At 36.0% G+C, this 24375-nt stretch overlaps 1 protein-coding gene across 2 annotated transcripts in view; it reads left to right on the top strand.

Annotated features, from left to right (window-relative positions):
* Positions 1-1510: 1510 nt before the first annotated feature.
* Positions 1511-24375, top strand: part of CDC42BPB (CDC42 binding protein kinase beta) — a 156275-nt gene continuing 133410 nt past the window's right edge. Inside the window, exon 1 of one of the 2 annotated variants that reach the window (XM_074291198.1) lies at positions 1511-2169. In XM_074291198.1, the coding sequence (XP_074147299.1) occupies positions 1995-2169 (175 nt within the window). In that variant the 5' untranslated portion in view covers positions 1511-1994. The remainder of the gene's footprint in view (positions 2170-24375) is intronic. The other variant, XM_074291199.1, reaches the window with a different exon arrangement.

The following is a 24375-nucleotide window of genomic DNA, read 5'->3' on the forward strand; positions in this document are numbered from 1 at the left end:
TGCACATTGACTCTATAGTTATGTCATTTAGTCCTTTCTCAATACAAGACCAACATCCAATAAATGCTGTAGTAGTAACTTACATGTACATATCTACACACACAATAATTGTAAAAAACTTCCGCATGTATACACACACCCATCCAGCCTCGGTGGAACAAAGATACTCAGTGAATGTGTGCATGTACACACCCATCCACCTTCAGTAAAACAGTGCGTCTCTGTGTACATATACACACTACATACATTTTGCATACAAATATATATACATATCCTGTGGGAACAAATCTGTATACACACCGTGGGTGTGCAGACATATACACACACACCATGTATATAACATTTATATATTATACATATACATAATATACAAAATATGTATTTTCCAGCCACACACACACACCCCGTTTCCACGTGGAACAAATTTTTGGTTCAGAGTATTACTGGAGATGGTCCAGGATCAGTTTGTTTCCAGGCATTAAAGGCCTGTCCTGAAGGAAGTTTCGGGTATTCCAGGCGTCATTAGCTGACCAGGAGGCCGTTTGTGAGGAGCCGCCAGGCGGCAGGTGACCCCGGATTCACCCAGTTAAGGAATGTGCCCACGATGAGGAGCCGGCGGCGCTGCCAGGCCCGGGTGCCGTTCGGAATCCGGATTCCCAGACACCCGAGGCCAGTGTGGACAGAGCCACCGCTCTCCGGACACGTATCCTGGGAAGGGCATTTTAACTCGGCGCTACGCTACTCCGGCGAAACCTCGTCCCCCGCCCTTTCCCCGAGTCCACGTGGGAGCCAGGAGCCGCCGACGATCCCTAATTGCTCGGGGCCCCTCTGCCCGGAGCCTCCCCGGGATTCATTCACAAGCCTCAATCACAATTAACGGCGGAGAAGGGATAGTAGAGAGGCCGGGGCCGCGTCCAGCTCCGGGGCGAGACGGGCTCCGAGGAACCGCGATCGCCGCCCTCCTCCCGAAAGACACATTTCCTCTGCTTCCACGCGCGGTCAGCACAATCGGGGACCTTGCCTCCCTCCCTTCCCCCAGGGAGTCTGGGAGCGCCACAGCCCACTTCCACAGCCGCCACGCCCGGGAATCGGCTGTGGGCACGCGGGGAGGAGGGCATGGGGGGGCAGAGGGAAAATCTAAGCTCCGGACAGGAAAGTCCAGAGAGCCTCGCCCACCCTTCTTCCTTTCCCTTCCCCCTCCCTTCCCTTTCTCCAGCCCTACGGCAAGCGGCGAAGACCCTGTCCTGGGTGCGCAAAGGCGAAAAGGGACAGGAGTGGAGGGAGGAAAACCAGGGAGGGGAGGAATTGCGCGGTGAGGTCAGCGCAGCGGAGGGGACGGGAGGGGCAGGGCGGGGCGGGGAGGAGGGGGGTGGCGGCCGGCCCCTGGATTGGCTAGTTAGCGGGCTGGTTTGGAGCTTGCGCCGCGATCCTGCCTGGCTCACGCACCCGGCTCGGGGTGGAGGGGGGGCGGGGAAGGAGGCGGGTAGCTTTGGGTGCTGAGGCGACTGGCGGGCGGGCGGGCGGACGGACGATCGGACGGACACGAATCGACCGAATCTACGGAACCCACCACCACCGGAGGCCGAATCCCGGGCGGGGTGCGCGTGCGTGGGAGAGACGGCGGCTGCGCGCGCTGAGGGCGCGGGGTTGCTTGTGTGTGTGTGTGAGGAGGAGCGGCGGCGTCGCGGCTAAGGTGGGGAAGGGGCGGCCTGTGTGAGGGGCACCGGCCCATGGCCCCGAGGGGCCGGGGCCCCAAATCCTTCACCTCTCGAAACGAACCCCAGAAGATGTCGGCTTAGTCCGAAGCGGCCGCCGCCCCCGCGCCGTCGCCTCCTCCGGGACTCTTCACTGCCCAGTCCCTCAGTCGCCGGGGGGGCTCGCCCTAACTCCGAGCCGTGGATAGTGGCGGCCTCCGCTCGGCCAGGACTTGAAGGCGGCGGAGCCGAGGCCACCCCACGCGCGGTGCCCTGAGCTAGTGAGGGCGTGCGGGCATCATGTCGGCCAAGGTGCGGCTGAAGAAGCTGGAGCAGCTGCTCCTGGACGGGCCGTGGCGCAACGAGAGCTCGTTGAGTGTGGAGGCCCTGCTGGACGTGCTCATCTGCCTCTACACCGAGTGCAGCCAGTCGGCCCTGCGCAGGGACAAGTATGTGGCGGAGTTCCTCGAGTGGGGTAAGTGCGAGCGGCCCCCCCCGCGCCGCGCCCTCCCCTTCCTCCGTAGTCTTCCTGCAGTCCTCTTCCTCCTCTAGTCGGTGGTCTCTCTTCCCTTCCTCCCTTTCTCCTTCCTCTCTTCCTTCCCTTCCCTCTCTTCTCTTCCTTCCCCCCTTCCCTCCATCCCTTCTCTTCCTCCTTAATCTCCCTTTCCCTCCCACTCCTCTGCCTCCCTCACTCCTCTTTTCCTGCTCTTTCCCATCAATCCTTTTTTTTTTTTTTTTTTTTAAATTCCACGCTCCCCATCCACTCCCAGTCTCCTTCACCTTCACTCCCCTCCCCAATTCCCCGAGGGCGCCTGCCATATATTCCTGACTCCCCTAACAACACCACATAGCTTACTAGATCAGCCTCTTGGATATCATATCCTGCAGCACTCTCTGGGATATCCGCTCCTCACCACCCCCACCCGTTTGGCGGCCGAACTTAACCCTTGGCCTCTTGTGCACTGCCCATAAGGGGAGTCATAAGCTACGTTCGATGATGTGTAGCAAACATTAAGTGACTGCAAGGCAGTTTGCTAAGTGGGGGAGAAGAATGTGTAGAAGGCTGAGGGAAGATAGAACGTAGACATAGACTCTCCCTTCTGCTATATTATTCATTTCTGGTGTGTCCTACCCCACCCCCACCCAATTTCCTATTATTTGGGCCCTCTCATCCGTCGCTCTGTCAAAAGACATCCCCATGACCATTGCTCAGATGAGTCTTCAGTGCTAGGGTATCTTAACAATAACAACTCCAGGGGTGTTATATTTTTATGTCCACTGATTTCACTGCCAGTTAGATATTTTCATTGTAATTGCAGTGTGTTTGTGATGGTGTTAATTTTTTTATTTGGGAGTAGCCTGAAACCCAAACTATGTGGGATAGTAGACTTTTTCTCCCTCACCTGTTGGTTTAGAGGCTCATCGTACCTTATTTAGTCCTCAAAGTGATGCTTGAATAAATATCTCCAAAAGATCTATTAGGAGAAAAGTCTGAACAAATATATTTTTAAAAGAACTCTATTCTTGTTAAATAACAAATAGATCTTTGCTTTTAATTAAACCTTTTTCTTCTTAAAAGACAGCATGGCATGGTACTGGTCTCTAAGCTAGGAGGACCTGGGTTTGAGTTTGGTCTTTGACACTGCAAGTTTACCCTGGGCAAATCACTTCTCTGTTCACTGGGCAAGTCTCTTGAGATTTTAAATAGAAGACTAGGTACTAACCTGCATCAATAGAGGGGCTTTCCTCATCTGAGAGCTCCCAATCCAGTAAAATCAAAGTCCATTCCTAACCCTGCAGATTATGGCATTTAGGCACTTTGGTGTTCTTCCAAATGAAGCAATAGGAAGGTAAAAGAAAAATATCCCAAATCATTACAAATCTAGAATGCACCTTATTTTAAATTTCAGACTCTTCAGGTCAGTTCTTTATGGAAATCTCATAGGTTCCCAATACTTATTTCAGATAATAACTGACCAGGTTCTGCCATGTATTTATAATTACTGGAACTCAGGAGTAAATTTATTTCTAGAAAATGAATTGCCTTAATATTTGGTCAGATTGTAATGGTGCTTATGCTACAGTGAAAAAAAGCTTATTTCCTAATTTGGGGTAACATGGCATTTTTTTAAAAGCATTGAGCTATTTTGAGAAAATTATTTTCTTAATAAAATGTTAAAACTCACATGAAATGAATAAGAAAATGGTACACTAAAAACAAAAACAAAACATTGTTGGTCTGTTTAATTTCTGTGGGTGCCACTATTCTATTGACTAATTGGCTACATTTTCTTTGATCCCTTTTTCCGGGTCAATAGTACAGTTTCCAACTGAATAATTAACCAATGTCATAATCTGGTTTTGAAAGTAATGGTTTGAGACTTTATACTTATTTATTTTCTAAATACTGTGGTTTCCATTCCTTTATCATCCACTTGATGTTAAAAGACCAGGACAAGATTACAAGTTAGGGTATGTGAGAGTAAAGCATCCATTGTTGGATGCTATGGAATTGACGTATTACCTTTAGTAGAATGACCATCCTGGTAGCTATATGGTAGTCATTCTTAGGATTGGGCAACTTCCATATTGGTATTCATCGTGCACTACACTGACAAATAATTTAGGATTCTAGCATTCTGATCCCATTTGTATCTCTAGTAACAATAAATTAGAAATGGACTCGAGGGATAGAAAAACAGCTGTAAAGTGTTTGATGACTGAAATTGTTAAGTTTTAATTCTAAGTTAGAATGATGTAATCATTATATATTATAATAGAAGTCTTGTAATTGTGTAACTTTGTATAGGTTATCATTAGGGACAAAGTATAGTAAAACATTTTGGATTTATGTGGCATCTTTATTTCAGAGCCCTTATTTACACTTTTTCAAATTTGCAGAGAGCTATACATAAAATTTTAGCCTTTGTTACCATGTTTGTTATAACTAAAATCTTGTTGTAGTTATATGTGCACATATATAATTACATAAATCTTCCATATGGATCCACCCAGTGTACTAGACACTTTTAATCCTTTTAACATTTTGTAGGTACCACTGCAGCAATGCTTTCCATTTAATTTCAATCAATCATTCAGTAAGCATTTTTAAGTATTATAGATGCAGGTACTGTTAGGTGCTGAGAACCTATAGACAAAAAATGAAATCCTCCATTTTATGGAGGTGGGGAAAGATGTGGAAAAGAGGAGACAAGTATACAGTACATATAAACACATCAGAAAAGATTGGATCTAAGCTGAACTTTGAAGGAAAGTAGGAATTCAGGAAGTGGGAATAAGAGAATTAAGAGAGTGTGATATGGAGTTGTTAGTTGATCTTAAAAGTAATAGTTATTGGAACTTATGAATGAAGGGAATGCTATGATCAGATACATTTTAGCAAAATCACTTTGGTAGCTGGAAAGATTAGAGAGATGAGGGATTTAAGGCAGGGAGACTAAATAAGTCTTATAGTAGTAAGAGTAAGTGAGAAATGATGAGGATCTTAAAATAGGATAATTACTGTGTGAGTAGAGAGAAATAGATAAATTCTAGAAGAATGGAAGACTTAGTAGATAAGACTTATTAATTGCCAGTGGAGTAAAAGAGGTTGACACAAATTATGAGTCTGACAGAGTAGAAGGATATTAGTGCCTCAATAGGAATAGGGAAGTTCAGAAGAGGATTGGGTTTTCACAACAGGATAATTTATATTTTGGACATGTTGAGTTTGAGATGCTTGAGATATGGCTATTTTAAAAAGACCATTAGGTAGCTGATTATCATTTCCTTGATGAATATCCATTTTGGCACGTGTTTATAAGTCGTGTTTGATAATATGCTGCAGTCTACTTATGTCCATCATCCATTTTCATAGCTTTTTGTCACTCATAATATTTATTATTTGGAAATTATGGTGTTCCATTATTGGTAGCCATATAGTATTACTATGAGAATATTGGTGGGTTTTTTTTTAAACGGATAAGACTTTGGTGTCAGGAATTACCTGCTCCCTTATACATGTATAATCTAAATTCCAAATGCATTACTGAACCACATGTTTAGTCATCTAATTATTAATGTCATTTTCAGATAGAATTTTGTTTTGGAAAACATTGAGAATTTCCAGCTTCTCTGCGAAATGCCTTTTACTTAGGAAAAAGGAGAGTGATTTGTTAAAATTTGTTAGGCTACAGTTTGGATTGAAGTCTTTATTTGTACTCAATTGATATAATCACATTTTGTTATTTTTGTTGTGTGTGAGAATTTATATATACTGGTTCTGAATTAATATGGTAAAGTAGTGCTAGTAAATTTGGACCACACTCTGGATTATGTGTTTGAAAATTGTTCTAGACACATAGATCTATCTATCCTATGGAGTAGTCCAAACTTTATTAGTAAAGGGAAGCTAACTAAAGTATCCAGGATGAACTAAGAAATCTAGTTGTAATAATAATAATAACAATCTACTTTTAATTGTAATAATAATTCACAATTATAGAGTGCCTTGAAGCTGGATCTTCATTACAATCTCAAGCTTTAGATAGTACAAGCATTTTGTTTCGTATTTCACAGTTCAAGAAAGTGGCCTAGCATTTATGACTTGGGCCCCTCCAAGCAACACAATAATTGAAAAATATGATTTAAGATATATACTGACTCCAAAGTCAGAATGCCAGAAGTTATTGAATCAAACTTCCTTCTAAGTTAATGTAAAATTTAGCTTAGATTTTCATGAAATTACGTTTTAGAAAATTTGAAAGTAGTTATAAAAGAGAAGGATATTTCTGATTTCTAATTGTTGTGGAGGTTGTATTGGAAGGACAATAATTTCCTTATTTGTCTTTAGTTTTCTCTTCAAAATGTAGTACAATTAATTTTCTTTTTTGAAAGAAAAATGTGTTATCTTCAAAGAGAAATATTGTCTTTTTAAAATTTCAATTACATCATTTTTATGAAACTCATAATTTAAAAGGCAAGCCCTTCATCATAAAATTTCACAATTGGAAGGTAAAGACCATATAGTCTAAGACTGTTAGCCATTTTTATTCTTTGAGGCCCAAAGAGCATTCCCCTTAGCAAAGAAAACATAGGTAAAATAAAATCTGTCTTTTATTCTTCTTTCTGTATTCTAATAACAGGCCTTTTCAACTGAGAATGGGTCCCATCTCTTTTAAAATCTTCTTTTCTAAAGCATAATTAAAAAAAAAAAAAGAATTTTTTTTTTTTAATTGTCTGAAGCTTTCCTTTTTAACCTAATCTCCTGATATTCAGTGCTCCTGATTTTGGTCATCCAACATTACCTGCCTCCCTTGTTTCCAGTTTTACTTTTTTCTTTTTAAAGAAATTTTTATTAATATCTTTTGTTTTTATATAGCCTAGATTTTCCCTTGTATCTCTTCCTCTTCCCCTCTTCCATTAAATAATCTTTTTTAGCAAATTTTTCTGAAAAGAGGAAGAAGAGAAAATTTTTTTTTGACAGAACTGATCAATGCCTTGAACAATTCTGTGCTGCATGTAATATTCCAAATTCGTGAACTTTGACCCCCCTGCAAGGTGGAGGAGGTGTCAATCAGTAAGCATTTATTAAGCACTTTGGATGTGCCAAACAATGTGCTTAGTGTTAAAAATACAAAGAAAGGCAAAAAACACTTGTGAATATCAATAAATCATACATTTCAATGAGAAAGAGATTTGCAGTGTCTGGGACAGACACTGTACTAAATGCTTTATTGGTAAAATCTCATTCATTCATACAACAATCCTATGAAGTAGGTGTGATTATGATTCCTATTTTTGAGATAAAGAAACTGAATCAGATTGATTTAAGGATTACATGGTAGTTGTCTCAGTTGGATTTGAACTCAGGACTTCCTGATCCTAGATCCAGCTCTCTTTCTACTTCTCAACCTGTAAGCATTTAGGTAGATAAAAGATATGTACAGAATATATGAAAGTAATTTGAAAGGGAAAGATAGTAATTGGAGGACCAAGAAAGGCCTCTTGTAGAAGATGGAATTTGAGATAATATAGAAACTAAGAGGTAGAATTGAAGGTGCTGGAGCATCCCACACATGGGAAATAGTGAAAATCAAGAATCAGGAAAAGGAGAACTAAAGAAATGAAATTAGGCCAGTGTAACTAGATTGTAGAGTCTGAAGAGGGGAGTAGACAATAAAGAGGCAGGGTGATGAAGAACTTCAAATGCCACACAGAGAAATTTATACTTTACTGTGCAGATAATAGGGAGTCACTCGAAATTATTGATTGGGGAAAGGGTGGGATTTTATTAGAAAACTCACTTTGCAATTTGGAAGATGGATTGGAGTGGGACTTAAACCAATATGATATTTCAATACATATATGAAATGATGGTATGAAGGTATAAACAATCAAGACTTGGTAAAAGTTCAGATTTGTGGGATGAGTTGAAGTAAAGAACACAAAAAAATAGCATCAAGGTTATGAGTCTGCGTGTCTGGGAGGAAAATAGTTCCCTTGGTAATGATAGGGAAGTTTGGAAGAGGGAAAAATTTAGAGATAAAAGACAATGAATTCTGTTTTGGACATGTTGAGTTTGAGGTATTTACACAATGTCCAATTCAAGATTTTTAAGAGTTAGATACATGATTCTAGAGACCACGGCTGGATATATAGATCTGGAAATAATCAGGATAGAGGTGATTATTGAATCCATGGAAAATGAAGAGTTGTGTGAGAGTATAGAATCAAAAGAAAAGGGGGAGGGATAGAACCTTAGTAGATACCACAGGTAGTGGAGATGAAGAGACTACTAAAGAAAGGAAATAAGGATAAGAAAATAACCAACAGAGAGCAATTTCATGAAAACCCAGAGTGTGAAATGTATCTGGAACAAATACTACACAGCTCAAGAAAGATGAGGATTGAGAAAAGGCAATAGATTGTGCAATGAAGAGATAATTGGTAACTTTGGAGAGGACAGTTTGAATTGAAAAATTAAGGGTGGGTTTAGAAGACATTAATATCTCTTACCAAGTTTGTTCTATATGATTTTACAATATTCAATCTTCCTTCCCCCTTCTCTCTTTCTTTCTTCCTTCCTGTCTCTCCCTCATTCCTTCCTCTCTCTTCTCCCTCTCTTCCCCCTTCTCTTCTCTTCCCTCCTTTCCTTCCTTCCCCTTCCTTAATGCTGGATCTGAAATCAGGAATCCTGTAGTTGTATCTCATCTTTACAGTTTTTTGGTAGAGGATTGATATTACTTTGTATCTCACTTTATCTTGATCTATATAGTATATTATTCATCAGTTTTCTGGTTGATTTTTATTGATTTTTAGGTAGCAGATTACAAATCACATTTTAAAATATAAAATGTTGTGAAGTGACAGGATTTTTTTTTTTTTTTAAAGAAATATCTTTGGATATTTTCTCCTTAATTGGGAGTAATTGGGCATGCCCAGAAAAATAATTGTATCATCTCATTTTGGCTATGTTGGTGTCTTTTGCATGAAGTTTATTTATGGGGGGAAAGTAGACTAGTGATAAAAAAAACAAAAACTAACAAATCATTATACATCACTAGCATTATAGAGCTAAAAGCATCTAGACCTAAAAAGGACCTTAAGATGTTATCTGATCTTGCCCCTTAGTTTCAGACAGCAAAGAAGGATGCTTTTATAAGATCTTAAAAATATTTCTGTGGCCTTAGACAAATATTCATTTACTACTCTTAAGAAAGACTGAAGACAACTTTTATGTTCTAATTTCCTCTGGACTTTTACCTTGAAATAGACTTTTGGGGGGAGGAGGGGGAGTGCATCATCCCATTCCCACCATTTTCATTACCATTACAATCCAAGTTCTTAGCACTTTGTGCAGTGATAGAAAGTTTCAAATCTATTAGATGTCTTCCCTGCTTCTATACCTCTTTGAGTGCAGCTTTCATACCTTTATTAAAGCTCTGTTCCATTGTGTTTTCATGGTATTGAGATAAATGGCCCTGGGTTTTTGAAGGTTATACCATCAAGATACAAGTTTGGACTGGTTTTCTTATGTGGAGAAAGACATTTTGAGTAGGTAGGATGGCATAAGAGCACTGGTCTTGAAGTTAGGAAGATGTAAATTCAAATATTCCTTCAGACATGATAGCTGTGTGATCTTGGGTAAATAATTTAAACTCTTCCTGTTTTCTCATCTGAAAAATGAAGGGGTTGGGCTTACTGGACTCTAAGGTCCTTTCTAAATCCTTATCTGTTACTCTATTGGAATTAAACAGTGATCAGCTGTGTCTCCTTTGAAAATCAGATGAATTCAGAGGCTCATAATAAATGTTTTTGACCTTAAAACTTTTGAAAACTTTTCTACAAAGTTGAAGAGGGATTATGAACTTGTTATTAAAAGAAATACCCATACCACCAACATCAAAAATTGTTAGTGTTGCAATGAGCAGGACAAGTTGTCTTTAATCACATCTTCAACCTTATTAAAAATTCATAGTGGGTTTCTTATTCCCTTCAGCAGCATGGCAGACCCCTTCCCTTTAAGTATAATTTTGGAACTCTTGAAGTAAATATTCTTGAATGATTCTAAAAACTGCTTACTGTTGTTTATATCCTGTAATGTAACCCTGCATTTAAAAAATTCCATTTTCAGATCAATTTTATTTTACAAGCAAATTAAATTAATGAAGATGAAAGTGATTGCTATCAGTAAATATTTTATAGTTAGAATTAGTATTGAATGTGTTAATTCTTAATGTGATATCTCAATTTTTTTACCCTTTTAAGTAAGCCAACTAATTTTCTACTCATAATTTTACTGAAAAAAGTTGATAATTTAAAAATGTTATGTATTGTAACCAAAGTGTCTTTCATAGACTAGTAAAAAAATTGCAGCTTGCCTCATTACATCAGAACTTTAGGAAAAAAAAAACCATTAGAGATTGTTAGTGTCATATTTATTTATCTTCTGTAATAGAATTTGGATATTAGATGTTTATTTCGTTGTCAGATTTTTGGTGATTTACTTTTTTCCTGATCCCTTCAAACTTATGAGTTTTGCCTATTGATCTATAATGGATGTTGGTACCAAAAAAACAGACCATAGGAAGAAAACAAAGATTGTAAAAGGTACTATTTTATAAACTCTGCTACAACAAAGTGCTAAATTGTATGTCATATTGGGAGCACTCAATGATGCCTTCTTCTTGATCTTAAATTGAACATTTTAGTCAAATGATCAATTATTTATAGTCCACATTGACTGAACATGTAAATTATATGGCCCCAACACAGATAGCAAAGCAGCTAATGTTGCTGTGTTTTCTAATTTGGCATTAAAAAATTTCTTCAGAGATTTTTAAAAAACATTGGCCTATGATATAAATTCTAAAGTCCTCAACCCAGTTCTCAAGACTCCATTTTGCTTTGCTCCATTTTGTATTTATTACATATCCTTTTATATACAAACAATTCTTTTTATTTGTATGACAGACATGCTTATTCTTATCTATGTCTTTTTCTGTGCTATTTTTCTTCCTTGTGATATATTCCTCAACTATAAAATGAGGGATCTTGATTAGATGAACCCTCTTAAGGCTATTTCTAATGTTTGTGATCTCTTCTCTTATTATTTATACATTTTACTTGACCTCTCTCCTCCCTCCCCCCAGCAATTGGGATGAAGTGACTTACCCAAGGTCACACAGGTAGGAAGTATTAAGTGTGTGAAATCAGATATAAACTCAGGTCCTCCTGACTTCAGGGCTGGTGTTCTAAACACCTAGCTGCTTCCATTTTATTCATTCTTAATGATTCAGTTAAAACCTTATATCCTCCATGAACTGCTCTGCCTCTCCTGGCCTTGTATTGACTTAACGTCTTGTTTTTCAGTTTTTATAGAACTTAGCTATATCATGAAACTTGGCAAGGACTCTTATGTATATATCCCTAACTATTAGCACAATACCTATCATATGACAAGTGAGTGTTTAATAAATGCTTTTTATTTGATTATTTAATTAGAGAATGGAAGTAGTATGTTTCTGTTAGCTTAAAACTATCTGATTTTATATATCTAAATGTATAATATCTTCTTCAGATGCCCTTTTTCTAATGCAGCTGTCATTCTCTAGAGAAAATGAAAACAAAACCAAACCCAGTTTACAAATGGACTGTGTTCCAAAAGTTTGATTACAAATTGGTTCTTTGGAATACATCTTCCAATGATGGTGATTAGATTGCTAGATTACAATTTTCATACAATGTCCAATATTTGCAATGAAAAATAGCAAGCTCTTCTGTGGTGAAATATTGTCATTATTTGCAGAGATTATTGATTACATTGAATTTGAATCCCTATTTTGCTACATATTTGATCTTGATAGGAGATTGATCTCTCTGAGCCTCAGTTTCCTCATCTATAATATGGAGATCTGGACTTCATGATTTCTAAAGTTATTTCTAGCTTTTACTCATGACTATAGTCAACATAAATAAATTTTAATAAGAATTAAATCATTTAGGTAAAATAATGGAAATTTAATAAGTACAAAATACCATCTTAGGATGAATGCTTTAAGTGTCATCAGTGGAAGAATCTATGCCTTTGAATTCAGAAGACCTGGGCTCCAATTTTCTCTTCTCCTTTTATAGTCTTATGTGATCTTTGTCATATCATTTAACTTTCCTAGGCCAATTGACCTTTGAGGTTACTTCTAGCTCTTCATCTTTGATCCTATGATCTCTTCAAAAATCAGAGTAAGAAATATCTTCAATTGATTTTTCTAACGAATAGCAGAAGTGAAATTCCAAGGTAAACCTACTTTTCACAGAAGAGGGATACAGGAGGCTTTAGAGTATTGAATGAACTTTTAAAGGCATTCCTACATTTATTAATTTACTACTCTATTGCATTTTCATCCTGTTGTATGAAAGTGTTCATTGAAAATAGATTTCTCTGTTCATTTTAAATCAAGATGGATTTAAACCAATATTTGTGAAGATTAGTCTTAATTATATCTTGCTTATCTTAATTATATCTATACATTTTATATTTAAATGATATATGTTTTAAAAGTGTTTTATATTAATATATTAAATTTGTTTCAAAAAACCAAAAGATTTATATGTTTTATATTCACTTTATTTCAAATAGACCCTTAAAAAGCTATTGGCCTTGGAAATCAAACTCTAAAATTGACTTGTTTTATTAATATGACTAATTTGAAAACATATGGTCTACCTTGTAAATTGAAATACAAATTTGTCAAAGCTCAGCTCTGCCACCTTTTGTAATTAACCTTTACTTTTCTGTACCTCAATTTCTTCATCTCTAAAATTAAGGAGTTGAAATAGATAATCCTCTTAAGGGAACTAAGGTTTCTATTAGCTTTTACCTTCTCAAATCCCTATTTGAAATGATCCATCTTTAATGTTATTATCATGGATATTTAGGGTATTTTTAGGGTATTTTTTTTTTGGCGTTCTTCCTGACTTTAAAAAAAATTTTTAGATTTTATAGGTACATTTATTTTTTTTTTTACATATTTTCTTATGAGGAGAGAAAAATCAGAACAAAAAGAAAAAAAAACCTGATAAATGGGGGAAGAAGAAGAAAAAAAGAAAATAGTATGCTTTGATTTCAAGCTTCATAGCTCTTTTTCTCTGGATGCAGATGGCATTTTCCATTTGAAGTCCATTGGAATTGCCTTGGATCACTGAATTGCTGAGAATAGCTAAGTTTATCATAGTTGATCATTACACAATCTTGCTGTTGCTGTGTACAATGTTTTCCTGGTTCTTTCTGCTCCCATCAGTATCACTTCATGTAAATCTTTTTCAGGCTTTCCTAAAATCAGCCTATTCATCAATAATGAACTATTGATCACTACTATTTAATCATTTTCATATACTGTAACTTACTCAGCCATTCCCCATTTGATGGGCATCCACTCGTTTTCCAATTCTTTGTCACCACAAAAAGAGCTACTGCAAATATTTTTGTGCATGTGGATCTTGTATGATCTCTTTGGGATACAGACTCAGTAGTAGCATTGCTGGATCAAAGGGTATATACAGTTTTTTAGTCCTTTAGCATAGTTCACGTTGTTTTCCAGGGTGGTTGGATCAGTTCACAACACCAACAATGCATTAGTGTAGGGTATATTTTTTCTCTACTGGCTATCACCTGAAGGTTGTCAACCAAGTGATATAAGGTTTTTGTGTTGGCCAATTAAATTCAGCAAACATATATCAAGTACGATGTAAAGCCATAATCAGCTCATGAAAATTGTCTACTAAGATATAAAAGGCTTTTGAAATGTAAATTTAATACTGATGAAATCATGTTAGGACAAGAAATACACATTTGTATATTTACTGGAAATAAGTGAGTTTCTTGGATAATATTTTCTCTCTTTAATAAATACTTAATTATCAAAATAGAATTTTCCACAATTTTGCCATTTTAGTTGTTAATGTTCTACAAAAATTTAAATTAGATTATAGATTATATAGTGAACTCCTTTCTCTTCAAGTTCAAAAATCAAAAAAGATGAAGATTTCTGCCATTTTAAATGATCACTTTCTTAGTTTAAAATGGATTATTCCAAATGAATACCAAAATTATTCAGTAAGTATTATTTTTGTAACTGCAAATCTAAGCTTGTTACAGGTGCAGTTTTTTTTTAAACTTTCTTTTTCTCAAAAAATATTTGTTCAGTGAATTGTCTAATAATCAAAGTTCATTAATGATTTTCACTGATTCATTAGTGCTGACTTCCTTTAAAAATTCATCATTGGATATCTACTTCTGGAGTATTTTCACCTTTGGCCTTCATTAGTGCTATTCCTTTGAGATAATTTTCCATTTGTACTGTATTGATTGTGGTTGTGTCTATATTGTTTCCTTAGTTAGAATGTGAACTTATTGAGGGCAAGGGCTATGTTTTGTCTTTGTATCTCTAGTGCTTAGCACATTGCCTGACACATAGTAAGGACATACTAAATGCCTATTGATTGACTGAATTGAGAATATTGTCAAAGTAATTTAGAGACAGACTTTAGTATATTGCTATTACATAATGATACCTTGAGCTTTGACATATTTTTAATCAAGCCTTTTTTTGTGTAATTTTTCTAAAAGCATTTCAACAATTCAAATAGAATTCAAGTTTTGAATTATTAAATTCTTAATTCTTAAATTAAAATTTGAATTCTTAAAATAATTTTTGTTTTATGTATTTTGGTGTAAATGATTACTTATTTTGTAGTGTTTAGTGCTTTCCTTTTCCTGTCTTTGTTTCCCCTCCAGTAACATTTTTTTGGGGGAAGAAGGAATACTGACAGTAATTTTGGTAATTTGTAAATTGTATAATTAAAATCTCACAACATTATTGGTAATTTATTTTTAAAAATATTTTGTCCTGGAGACAACTATTGTAATAATTTTACTACTTTTTTGAGTTGTTTTCTAGGCTTGAATTAGAACTATAGAATATAGGCTGTCAGATCTAGAAGAGAATTGAGAGATAATTTAGTTTAGCCATTTTATTTTACCTACATGTTTTATTTTTATAAAATATAAGTAATATAATAATATTTTATAAATAATATATTTTACATAGAGGAAACACTAGTCTAGGAGATAAAATGACTCAGGATTACACAGTTATTAGCTGAACCTGTACTAAAACTAGATCTCTTGATTTCTATTCTTGGTCTCTTTGTACAGTATTTTGCAACATTTTATTGGTATTTTATGGGATTTTACTCTTGTCATTATTAGATTCATAATTCAAATGAATTTGTTGAGTAGTAATGCCATTAGTCATGCCAACATTGCAATAGGTACAAAAGTTTATCATCTCACAAAACTTTTACTATCCAGAAGGAATGCTGGCAATAAAAATCAATGAAATAAACATCCTTTTTTATTTGGTGGAAATAAACTTTCTAAGGCAAGTAGCTGATTTACATTGTTTCATTGTCCTGGCAATGATTAAAAATCTCAAACTTTATATAAAGAAGAATTTAATTTTTTTATCTTAAAGATCTCTTGGTTTTGAGACACTTGAAACAAACTGGTACCTATACAAAAAGTTTGTAGCCTAATATGAGTATTTTTAAAGGCTTTTCTTTCTTTAATGTGAAAAATCATCTTTAATTTGTTGTGAAAAATGTCAAGCCTGATTTATTTTGGGGGGGGTGAATTTTGCATATGCACAAATTAGCTTTTACTCATTAACTTAAAACTATTACTAATTTCAAAATTTTGTGTTCAGTAAAATTTAATTTCTAAAGCTTGTTTTCAGTAGTTTGAGTTCTATAATAACAGGAATATATAATAAAGTGTGTTATGTTTCATGCAGCATTTCTCCTTTTGGCTTGGATCATATCTGAAATGCTATGTTTGATTCTAGGCATCACAGCTTAAGGAGAACTTTTTTTTTTTTTAAATTTTATAATTATAACTTTTTTTGACAGTACATATGCATAGGTAATTTTTTTTACAACATTATCCTTTGTAGTCCCTTCTGTTCCGAATTTTTCCCCTCCTTCCTTCTACCCCCTCCCCTAGATGGCAGGCATTCCCATATATATTAAATATGTTATAGTATATCCTAGGTACAATATATATGTGCAGAACCGAATTTTGGTTGTCATTAATGAATTTAAATTTTCTTGTAAAGATCCATCATGTACATGGAAAATTCCCAAAGGAGAAGAGCCCTAGCAAGTGGGGAGTTCAGAATAGATTTTCTATATGTTGTGGCACAAACTGAGCTAGGAAAGCTAGGTATTTTCTTAGGTAGAAATGAATAGGAAGTATGTTACAGGCATTATTTTTGAAAAGGCACAGAAATAGGGGATGGAATGTCATTAGCAGGGAATAGCAAATAGTTCTTTTGGAACCTAGAGTCTAATTAGGAGAGTGTGTCTGTTGTGGTTAATCTGAAAAGGTAGTTTGGAACCTAATTTTAAAGGACTTGAAAAATCAAAGAGAATGTTATAGTTGACCTTAGAGACTAGAGGGTCTTCTGGGGTAGTTGAATGACTTGTGCTTTAGGAACATCAATTTGTCTAGTTTGTGATGGTTTGGCCTAGGGAGAGATAGAGAGTCAGTAAAACCATTAGTAGGCTATTGTAATAGTGTAATGGCAAAAGGTAATAAGGGTCCAAAACTGGAGGGCAGAAAAGAGGAGCAGGCTTGTGAATACCAAAAAAAAAGGGGACAGATGGAAATTATATCATGGAAGTAGAATCAATAAGACTTGACATCTTGCTTAATTGTAGTATTACTGAATTAAAAGTTTTGCACAATTGAGTGAATTTTTGGGCAAAGTCCAGATTGCTTTCTAGAATGGTTAGACTTCAGAATTTCACAAGCACCACATTAATAAATGTGCCTCTTTGATAGGTGTGAGGAATAACATAAAGCTACTTTAATTTTCACTGCTATAATTATAATGATTTGAAGCATTTTTTTAATGTGGTTATTGATAACTATGCTTCTTTTGAAAATTGCCTATTTATCTCTGTGTGTACATGTGTATGTATTCCCTGTGTCCTTGGATAAGAGACCTTTAATAACCTTTATCACTTTGTTCTCTATCCTTTTTATACCTTGACAGATCATATCAACTCTATTGGAATTTTTTGAAAATTTTTTTTAATGTTTCTAGTTTTATAACCTCAAATCATTGCTACTTAACTATCTGTCTCCATCCCTTTTTTGTAATGAAGGAAAACATTTTAGACTTTATATATATATATATATATATATATATATATATATATATATATATATATATATATATATATATATATATATATATATATATATATATATAAAATGATAAGTGATTTCATCAAATTATGTATACCACATTTTATCTCTATCACATCTCACTTTTTTATTTTGAGAGGGAAGTGTATTTCATCATTGGGCTTTCTGTGGAGTTCGCGACAGATATTGGTCATAACACTTAATCTGACTGAACTTTTTATATTTTTATTTATATTGTTTTAGTCATGTGTATTTTATTCTGGTTCTGTTTATTCTACTTTACATCATTTATTTGTATTTTAGAATAATCTTTGATATGTTGATATTTATTTGGAACATTTCTTTTTTATCCTTTGGTTCCATATCTATTTGAAAATGACTTTAGATCTTCTTTGTCTTTGTTTATGTCTACGTTAGTTCCTATGTATTTTGTATATCAAAAAACTATTTAATAATTTCTTTTATTTTAGTTGGATAGTACTGTTTCTATAAAAATCCATAATTTTATATAATAAAGTTGGAAAGTACTTTGGTAGAAATTTGATATAGACTGACTTCATATCATACACCAAGATAAATTCCTAATGGATATATGACAGATATAAAAGGGAAAGGAATAATTTATATAACATCTATTTTGTGCTAGGTACTGTGCTAAGTACTTTGCAAATATTTTCTTGTTTAATCCTCACAACAACCCAGAGAGGTAGGTTTATTATTATTTTCATTTTACTGTTAAGGAAACTGAGACAGTTGTATATTAAATAACTTGCCCAGAGTCACACAACTAATAAATATCTGAGGTAGGGTTTGAGCCTAGATGTTTCTCTGTTGTACTGACTAGCTTCTTAGGTGACATAAATTATTGGAGCAAGGAAAAAAAATAACTTTCACAGCTATGGATAGAAAAAGACATCATAATTTCATGAGCCGTAGAATTATAGGAAACAAAATGGACAATTTTGATTATATAGAATTGAAAAGTTTTAGCAAAAACAAATCTAATGCAGTTAAAATAGGAAGAGAAATAGCTGGAAAATTTTTTGCAACAAGTCTCACTGATCTCTGATCTGAAATTTAAGCAACTAATTATAAGAAGTCTTCCCATATAGGTAAATGATCAAAGGATATGAATAGGCAATTTTCTTATCCCCCCAAGTTTTTTTAAATTTGTCTACTTTTGTTGAGTTGATCTTAAATCAACACACAAACACAAGTAAAGTTCTTTCCTTCCTCTAAGTACTGGCACTAATCTCATGTAACTCCAATGGATACTATAAAAAGCCCCTTTCACATCTTATTTAAAAAGGAACAGATTTTAAGGCAAAATGCTTAAAACAAGGTACTAAGTCAGTGGAATTGATAGAGACAATAGTTATCTAATTTAGCATGGTTTAGTATGATTGATTTAATCCTACAAGGAGATGTTATGGGCCAGAACTTGAAATAAGGTACTAAGTGGAATTGAGGAGAAAATGGTTAAATCTAGTTTAGCATTATTTAATCCTACAACAAATAATGGTTTCCTAATGATTGGTTTGTACTCAGTATGTAGCATATAAGAAAGAAGCTCTCAGGGCCAGGAAGGACAAGGGCACTAGAAGCTTTGGGAGGCTGAGACCATTCATTCCTTCTACCTTTGTTGTGGCTGGAGGCTGAAGCACAAACCTTTGGAATCAGGGAAAACTAGGGAAGACCAGAGGTGGCAGTCCTCCTGCATCCCCCACAGAAACCAATACATATTCATGGGGACCTCAAGAAGCTGGCAGAAGCAGAGAAGACAAAGGACTGACGGCAGGAATTTAAACCTGGACCAAGGAGAGAGATAGACCTCTAAGAAAGCTAACCGGGCCCCAGGAAAAGAAACAAGACTTGGAAAAAAACAATAAAGGATTTGGACTTTAATTCCTGGCTGCATTTGAGGTGATTACTGAACTGAAACTAAGGCTGCCTCTAGAGACCCCAAGGAAATCCCAACAAGAGAATATTACAAAAAGTTCTTTTTTTTTTTTTTTTTTTTTTTTTTTTTAAGATTACATAATTTGCATGTAGCAATAGTACTGCTTCCCTCCCTTGTCTGAATTTATGTTAAATAGCTTTTGCATAGAGCAGGGCTTTTGTATAGGCAAATAGTAATTCCCTATAAACAATGAATTGTACAATATTTAGAATTTTTTTTTTTTTTTTTTAATAAAAATGTACAAAGTCCTAAAAGGACATTCTAGAACTTTGGGGATTTTTGTTTCCAGCATACTTAGATTGCTCTGATCACCATCATTCCAGTTTTTAAATTATGAATCAGTCTCCAAAAAGCAAAGTAATGCAAAAAATTTTCATTTGGGGAGGCAATAAATCATGTCATCCCCTTTGACAAAAAAAGGAAAAAAACAAAAAAGTACATTAGAAGCCCATTTAGAACTATTTAGAACTCCATTACAGGGAAGGGCTGAAATTCATCATATTCATCTATTAAAAGGTAGACATGGAGAGCAGGATGGAACCTTCAATCTAAATGGAGTTATTTGTATTTTCATGGGGCAGTGATCTCAATTTTCACTGTTCTGGAGGTTAGGGTTGAAATCTTTTTGCATGCTGTCAGCAATACCTGATTATGTGGTGGTGTGTCACCGAACAATATAGTATTAGTATATAGATCCTTAACGGATATTAGCATCACACTTTGTGATCGAGTTGACAATAATTTCATAATTTCACAAGATTCCATCTAAGAAATGGTTGGGAGAGAGCTTCTGGGCGTCTGAACCTCTCATTGCCAGTGGTGATAATTTGGCCATGAGGGAGCTCATAGCTATTTCCCAGAGAAGAGCTGGATGCTTCAGTGGCCATCTCCTGCCAGGATCACACAACACAGCTTTCTTGCACATTTTTTTTTTCTCAATTGTGATAGTGAAACTTTAGCTTCTCTTGTTGTGATCTTCATGAGGTAATCAGTCAAGTCCTGGCCAGCCAGATCTAAGTGGAGGATGCATGGTGAAGAGCATGTGACCTAGGCAGAGTGTAGGTAGCACTATCATCAGAGTCTTATCACAATACCAATGGTATGAGAAGAGATACACTATTGAGGGAAGGACAGGGAATAGAGGGAACAGTGACAACAAAGCCTGGATGGCAATATACATGAGTTTTCAGAAAGGCTTTTGTGGACAGGGTCCGTTTCAGGGGTCATAGAGCTCAATGTAGGAATTATGGTGCAATATATTCTCCATGTTGTTATCCCAGTTGGTAACAATACTGTGTTCAGAAGAGGTATTTCAGTATCAGAATACTTCTCTTATTCTAGGCCCATCTCTCATGTAGTTTTTCTATATTCAATATCATATCTCATGTCTGGGTACTGAAGGAGGGAAGGATGCCTGAAGGTCATCATTTTCTACCAAAACAGCTTTGTACATGCATGAGGGGAAAAATATTGTCATTTGTGGTGAATGTTGAAGTGGCAAGTTTAAATTCTTAAGAAAAAGGAGTGCTGCACTTGGAAGCCTTGGAGGAGACAGGTGCACATGTGGTAGAAGAGTTCATATAGTTCAAGCAATTTTGTAAGAAATACAAACTACCAAAAACTTCAAAGAGAAAAAATGCTCCAAATGATTTATAATTAGAGAAATGTGAATGAAAACAACATTCAGGTTCCATTCAGCAGATAAAAATAACAGAAGTAGAAGATGACAATTATTGAAGAAGCTGCAGTTAAACAAGCACACTTATATACTGTGTACCCAAGTTGGGGGGGAAGGGCTATTAATTGGTCCACTATTCTAGAGAACAACTTGGAATTATACCCCAAAAGTCATTAAACTGTTGATTCTTTGACTCAGCTATGCCATTACTAGGCCCATCCACCAAAAAACCAATAAAGGTAAATACATTTGGTCAAAGTAATTCTATAATAAGAATAGAGGATGGATAAAATCATTACGTCTTCTAGGACCCCAGAAGTAGTTGAAGGAAGTTATTTTTCCTCTTTTAGTCTGTTCTTGGTGAATAAAAGGTATCCTCTGTCCTGTCCATCTCTAAGTGAATTATACTTGTTGGTTCCTTCAGTCTTTGTTTTGTTTGTTTTTGAGGAATCTTTTTTTTCTGTTGTGTTTCTTTATGACATTTTTACTAATGAAAGAGTCACTGTGATGTGGAGAAACACGTTGTTTTTTAAGTTTCAGGGCTGGAGCCTACTTTATCCTCATATTTATCACTTGCCCATCTAGTGATAGCATATGACACTTTTGGATTAACGTATCCTTGGCCACTTTGGTCACTGGCCAACATTAGAGACCCTGTATTTTCTCTCTTATGATGGAATGTGATTCTGTGAAGTACAATCCTTGCTACCAGAAAAGTCTCTTCTGCAGTGAAATTGGAAAACATTTCTTCCTTTTTTCTCTTTTGTGTTAATGTATTTTAGCATTTCCTCACTTAGGCAGAAACATGCTCCCTTTTTCCATCTCCCCAAATTTTTTTCCTTTTCACTGTTATCCATTTCACCCTTCCTTCAGACTTCCACTACATTCTTCAGGCAAGTCAAAAATTAAAGAAATCACCTCTTCCTCATCTCTTAAAAGACAGTAGTGCATTTTTGATTGTCCCTATCAGTTACTTTTTTGTTGTTGTTGTTAATGTTAATTTATTTCTTCCTAATAAGGATTTATTTAATCACCTACTCAGTGTCAGGCACTGTAGTCATAATTCTAGGGATTAAAAGAAAGACAAAAAAACAAACTCTGTTCTCAGGAATGGAATTGAATGAGGGAGGCAAATTATAAACAGCTATGTACAAACAAGATATAAACAGGATAAAATGGAGATAAATTAGTTGTGGGAAGACACTGAGATTAAGGAGGATCAGGAAAGGCTTTTTGCAGAAGGTGGGACTTCAGTTGAGATTTGAAGGAAGCCAAAGAAGCCAGAAGGGAGAGATGAGGAGGGAGAGAGTTCTAGGTGTGAAGGACAGGCAGTAAAAATGTCTTGCATCAGATGAGAATGTCTTATGTGAGGAATAAAAGGGAAGCCATTGCCACTAGAAAACAGAGTACATGTAGGAGGAGCAAGGGGTAAGATTGCAAAGATGAGAAAGTGTGATATTATGAAGGTCTTTAAAAGCCAGGAGATTTTGTATTTGATCTTTCCCCCCCCCACCCCCCTCCTGAGGCTGGGGTTAAGTGACTTGCCCAGGGTCACATAGCTAGGAAGTGTTAAGTGTCTGAGACTAGATTTGAATTCAGGGCTGGTGCTCTATCCACTGCGCCACCTAGCTGCCCCTGTATTTGATCTTGAAAGCAGTAGAGAGCTTGAATGGGGGTGGGATTGGGTTGACATGATCAGATCTGTATTTTAAGATTAATTTGATAATTAAATGGAGGACAGACTGAAATGGGAAGAGACTTGAGAGTCAACCTTATGTTGAATCAAGTTACACATATACATATCCACACACACACTTCTGGGAGGGAAAGACCGTCAGGATTTCTGGCCAAAACCGAAACAGTTGTAGTTCTCAGAAAGACTTCTCTACCACACCCAAGATTTCATTCTGGAAGGTCACACAGCTCTGGATTTCACTCCTAGGAAGTAACCTTTGCTCCCAATCTTTCCCTCTGAATGGATGACACCAGGCCAACTTCTTTTCTTAAAAGGATACATTCCATAGTTCTTTATTTGTCTTTGTGTTTGTCTGGTACTTCCATCCCCTGCCTTATTCTTTTCCACTTCTTTTATGTGTTAACTTCTCTGGGAAGTTCCTGGAGGGGAGGGAATTTTTTTTTTCTCCTTGTATTTGTATTCCCAGTGCTTAACTCAGTGCCTGGCACATAGCTTTAATAAATGCTTATTGATTTGTTGACTTACTGGAAGGATAGTAGTGCCTTGGACAGGGCACTGTGTTTTAGGGGAAAAATAATGTGTTCAGTTTTGGATATGTTGAATTAAGATATTTTTGAGCTATCTAATTTGAGATGTCTAGAGGGAGCTAGAGGTTCAAAGCTGGAGATCAGGAGAGAGGTTAGGACTGTACAAATAGCTTTGAGAAACACTTGTTGAATCGAAGGAAGCTGATATGGACACTACTTGGCTTAGAGGGTTTTTCAAGAAGAGAACCTTGGACAGAACTTTGAAGAACTCCTATAACTAATGGATATGATCTTGTAAATCCAATAAAGGAGATTGGAGAGTGATCAGAAAGAGAGGAGAAAGCATATTATAGAAACTTGATATTCTTCTTAGGATGATCATGAAGAGAGATCAGCATTCTCAAAGGATGAAAAGAAGTCAAGGAAGAGGATTAAGCAAAGGCCATTACAGTTTTGGCAATTAAGAGATCATTGTTAACTGGAGAGAGTAATTTCATTGAACAAGGTTAAAGTCAGACTGAAAAGAGTTAAAAAAAGAATGAGAAGAAAGAAAGCAGAGCTCTTAGACAAGTTTTTCAAAATTTAGTCATAGAGGAGAAAAATAGGGACAGTAGCTAGTGGGAGTGGACATATCAAGTGAGGATTTTTTGAGATTAGAGGAGAAGTTGTGGATAGTAGGAAACAATGAGTAGACGGAGCAGTTGAAGATAAGTGAAGAGAATGGGTAAGGGGCAATCTTCTAGAGAAGTCAGGATTATTTGATTCATAATAGAGAGGTTAACTTTGTTAACGATAAGGGACAGCTGTTCATATGAATGGAGTCTAGGAAGGATTAAATAGACTTCCTGATTCTCTTGTGCCCCTTAACATTTTAGCTTCTTTAGATATGTTTGCCTATAGATAATTTTTTTTTTGGTATGGTCTTTGTAAGAATTAAAAACAACCCCCCTACCCAACTCTTGCTTGGTATGAATCATTAATTGTTCTCATTGCTCAAGAAGGATTTCTTTTAAATTTACTTTTTGCTTTTCATATGACAAAACAAAATGTA

Source organism: Sminthopsis crassicaudata, chromosome 2 (genome assembly GCF_048593235.1).
Source record: "Sminthopsis crassicaudata isolate SCR6 chromosome 2, ASM4859323v1, whole genome shotgun sequence".
Lineage (NCBI taxonomy): Eukaryota > Metazoa > Chordata > Mammalia > Dasyuromorphia > Dasyuridae > Sminthopsis > Sminthopsis crassicaudata.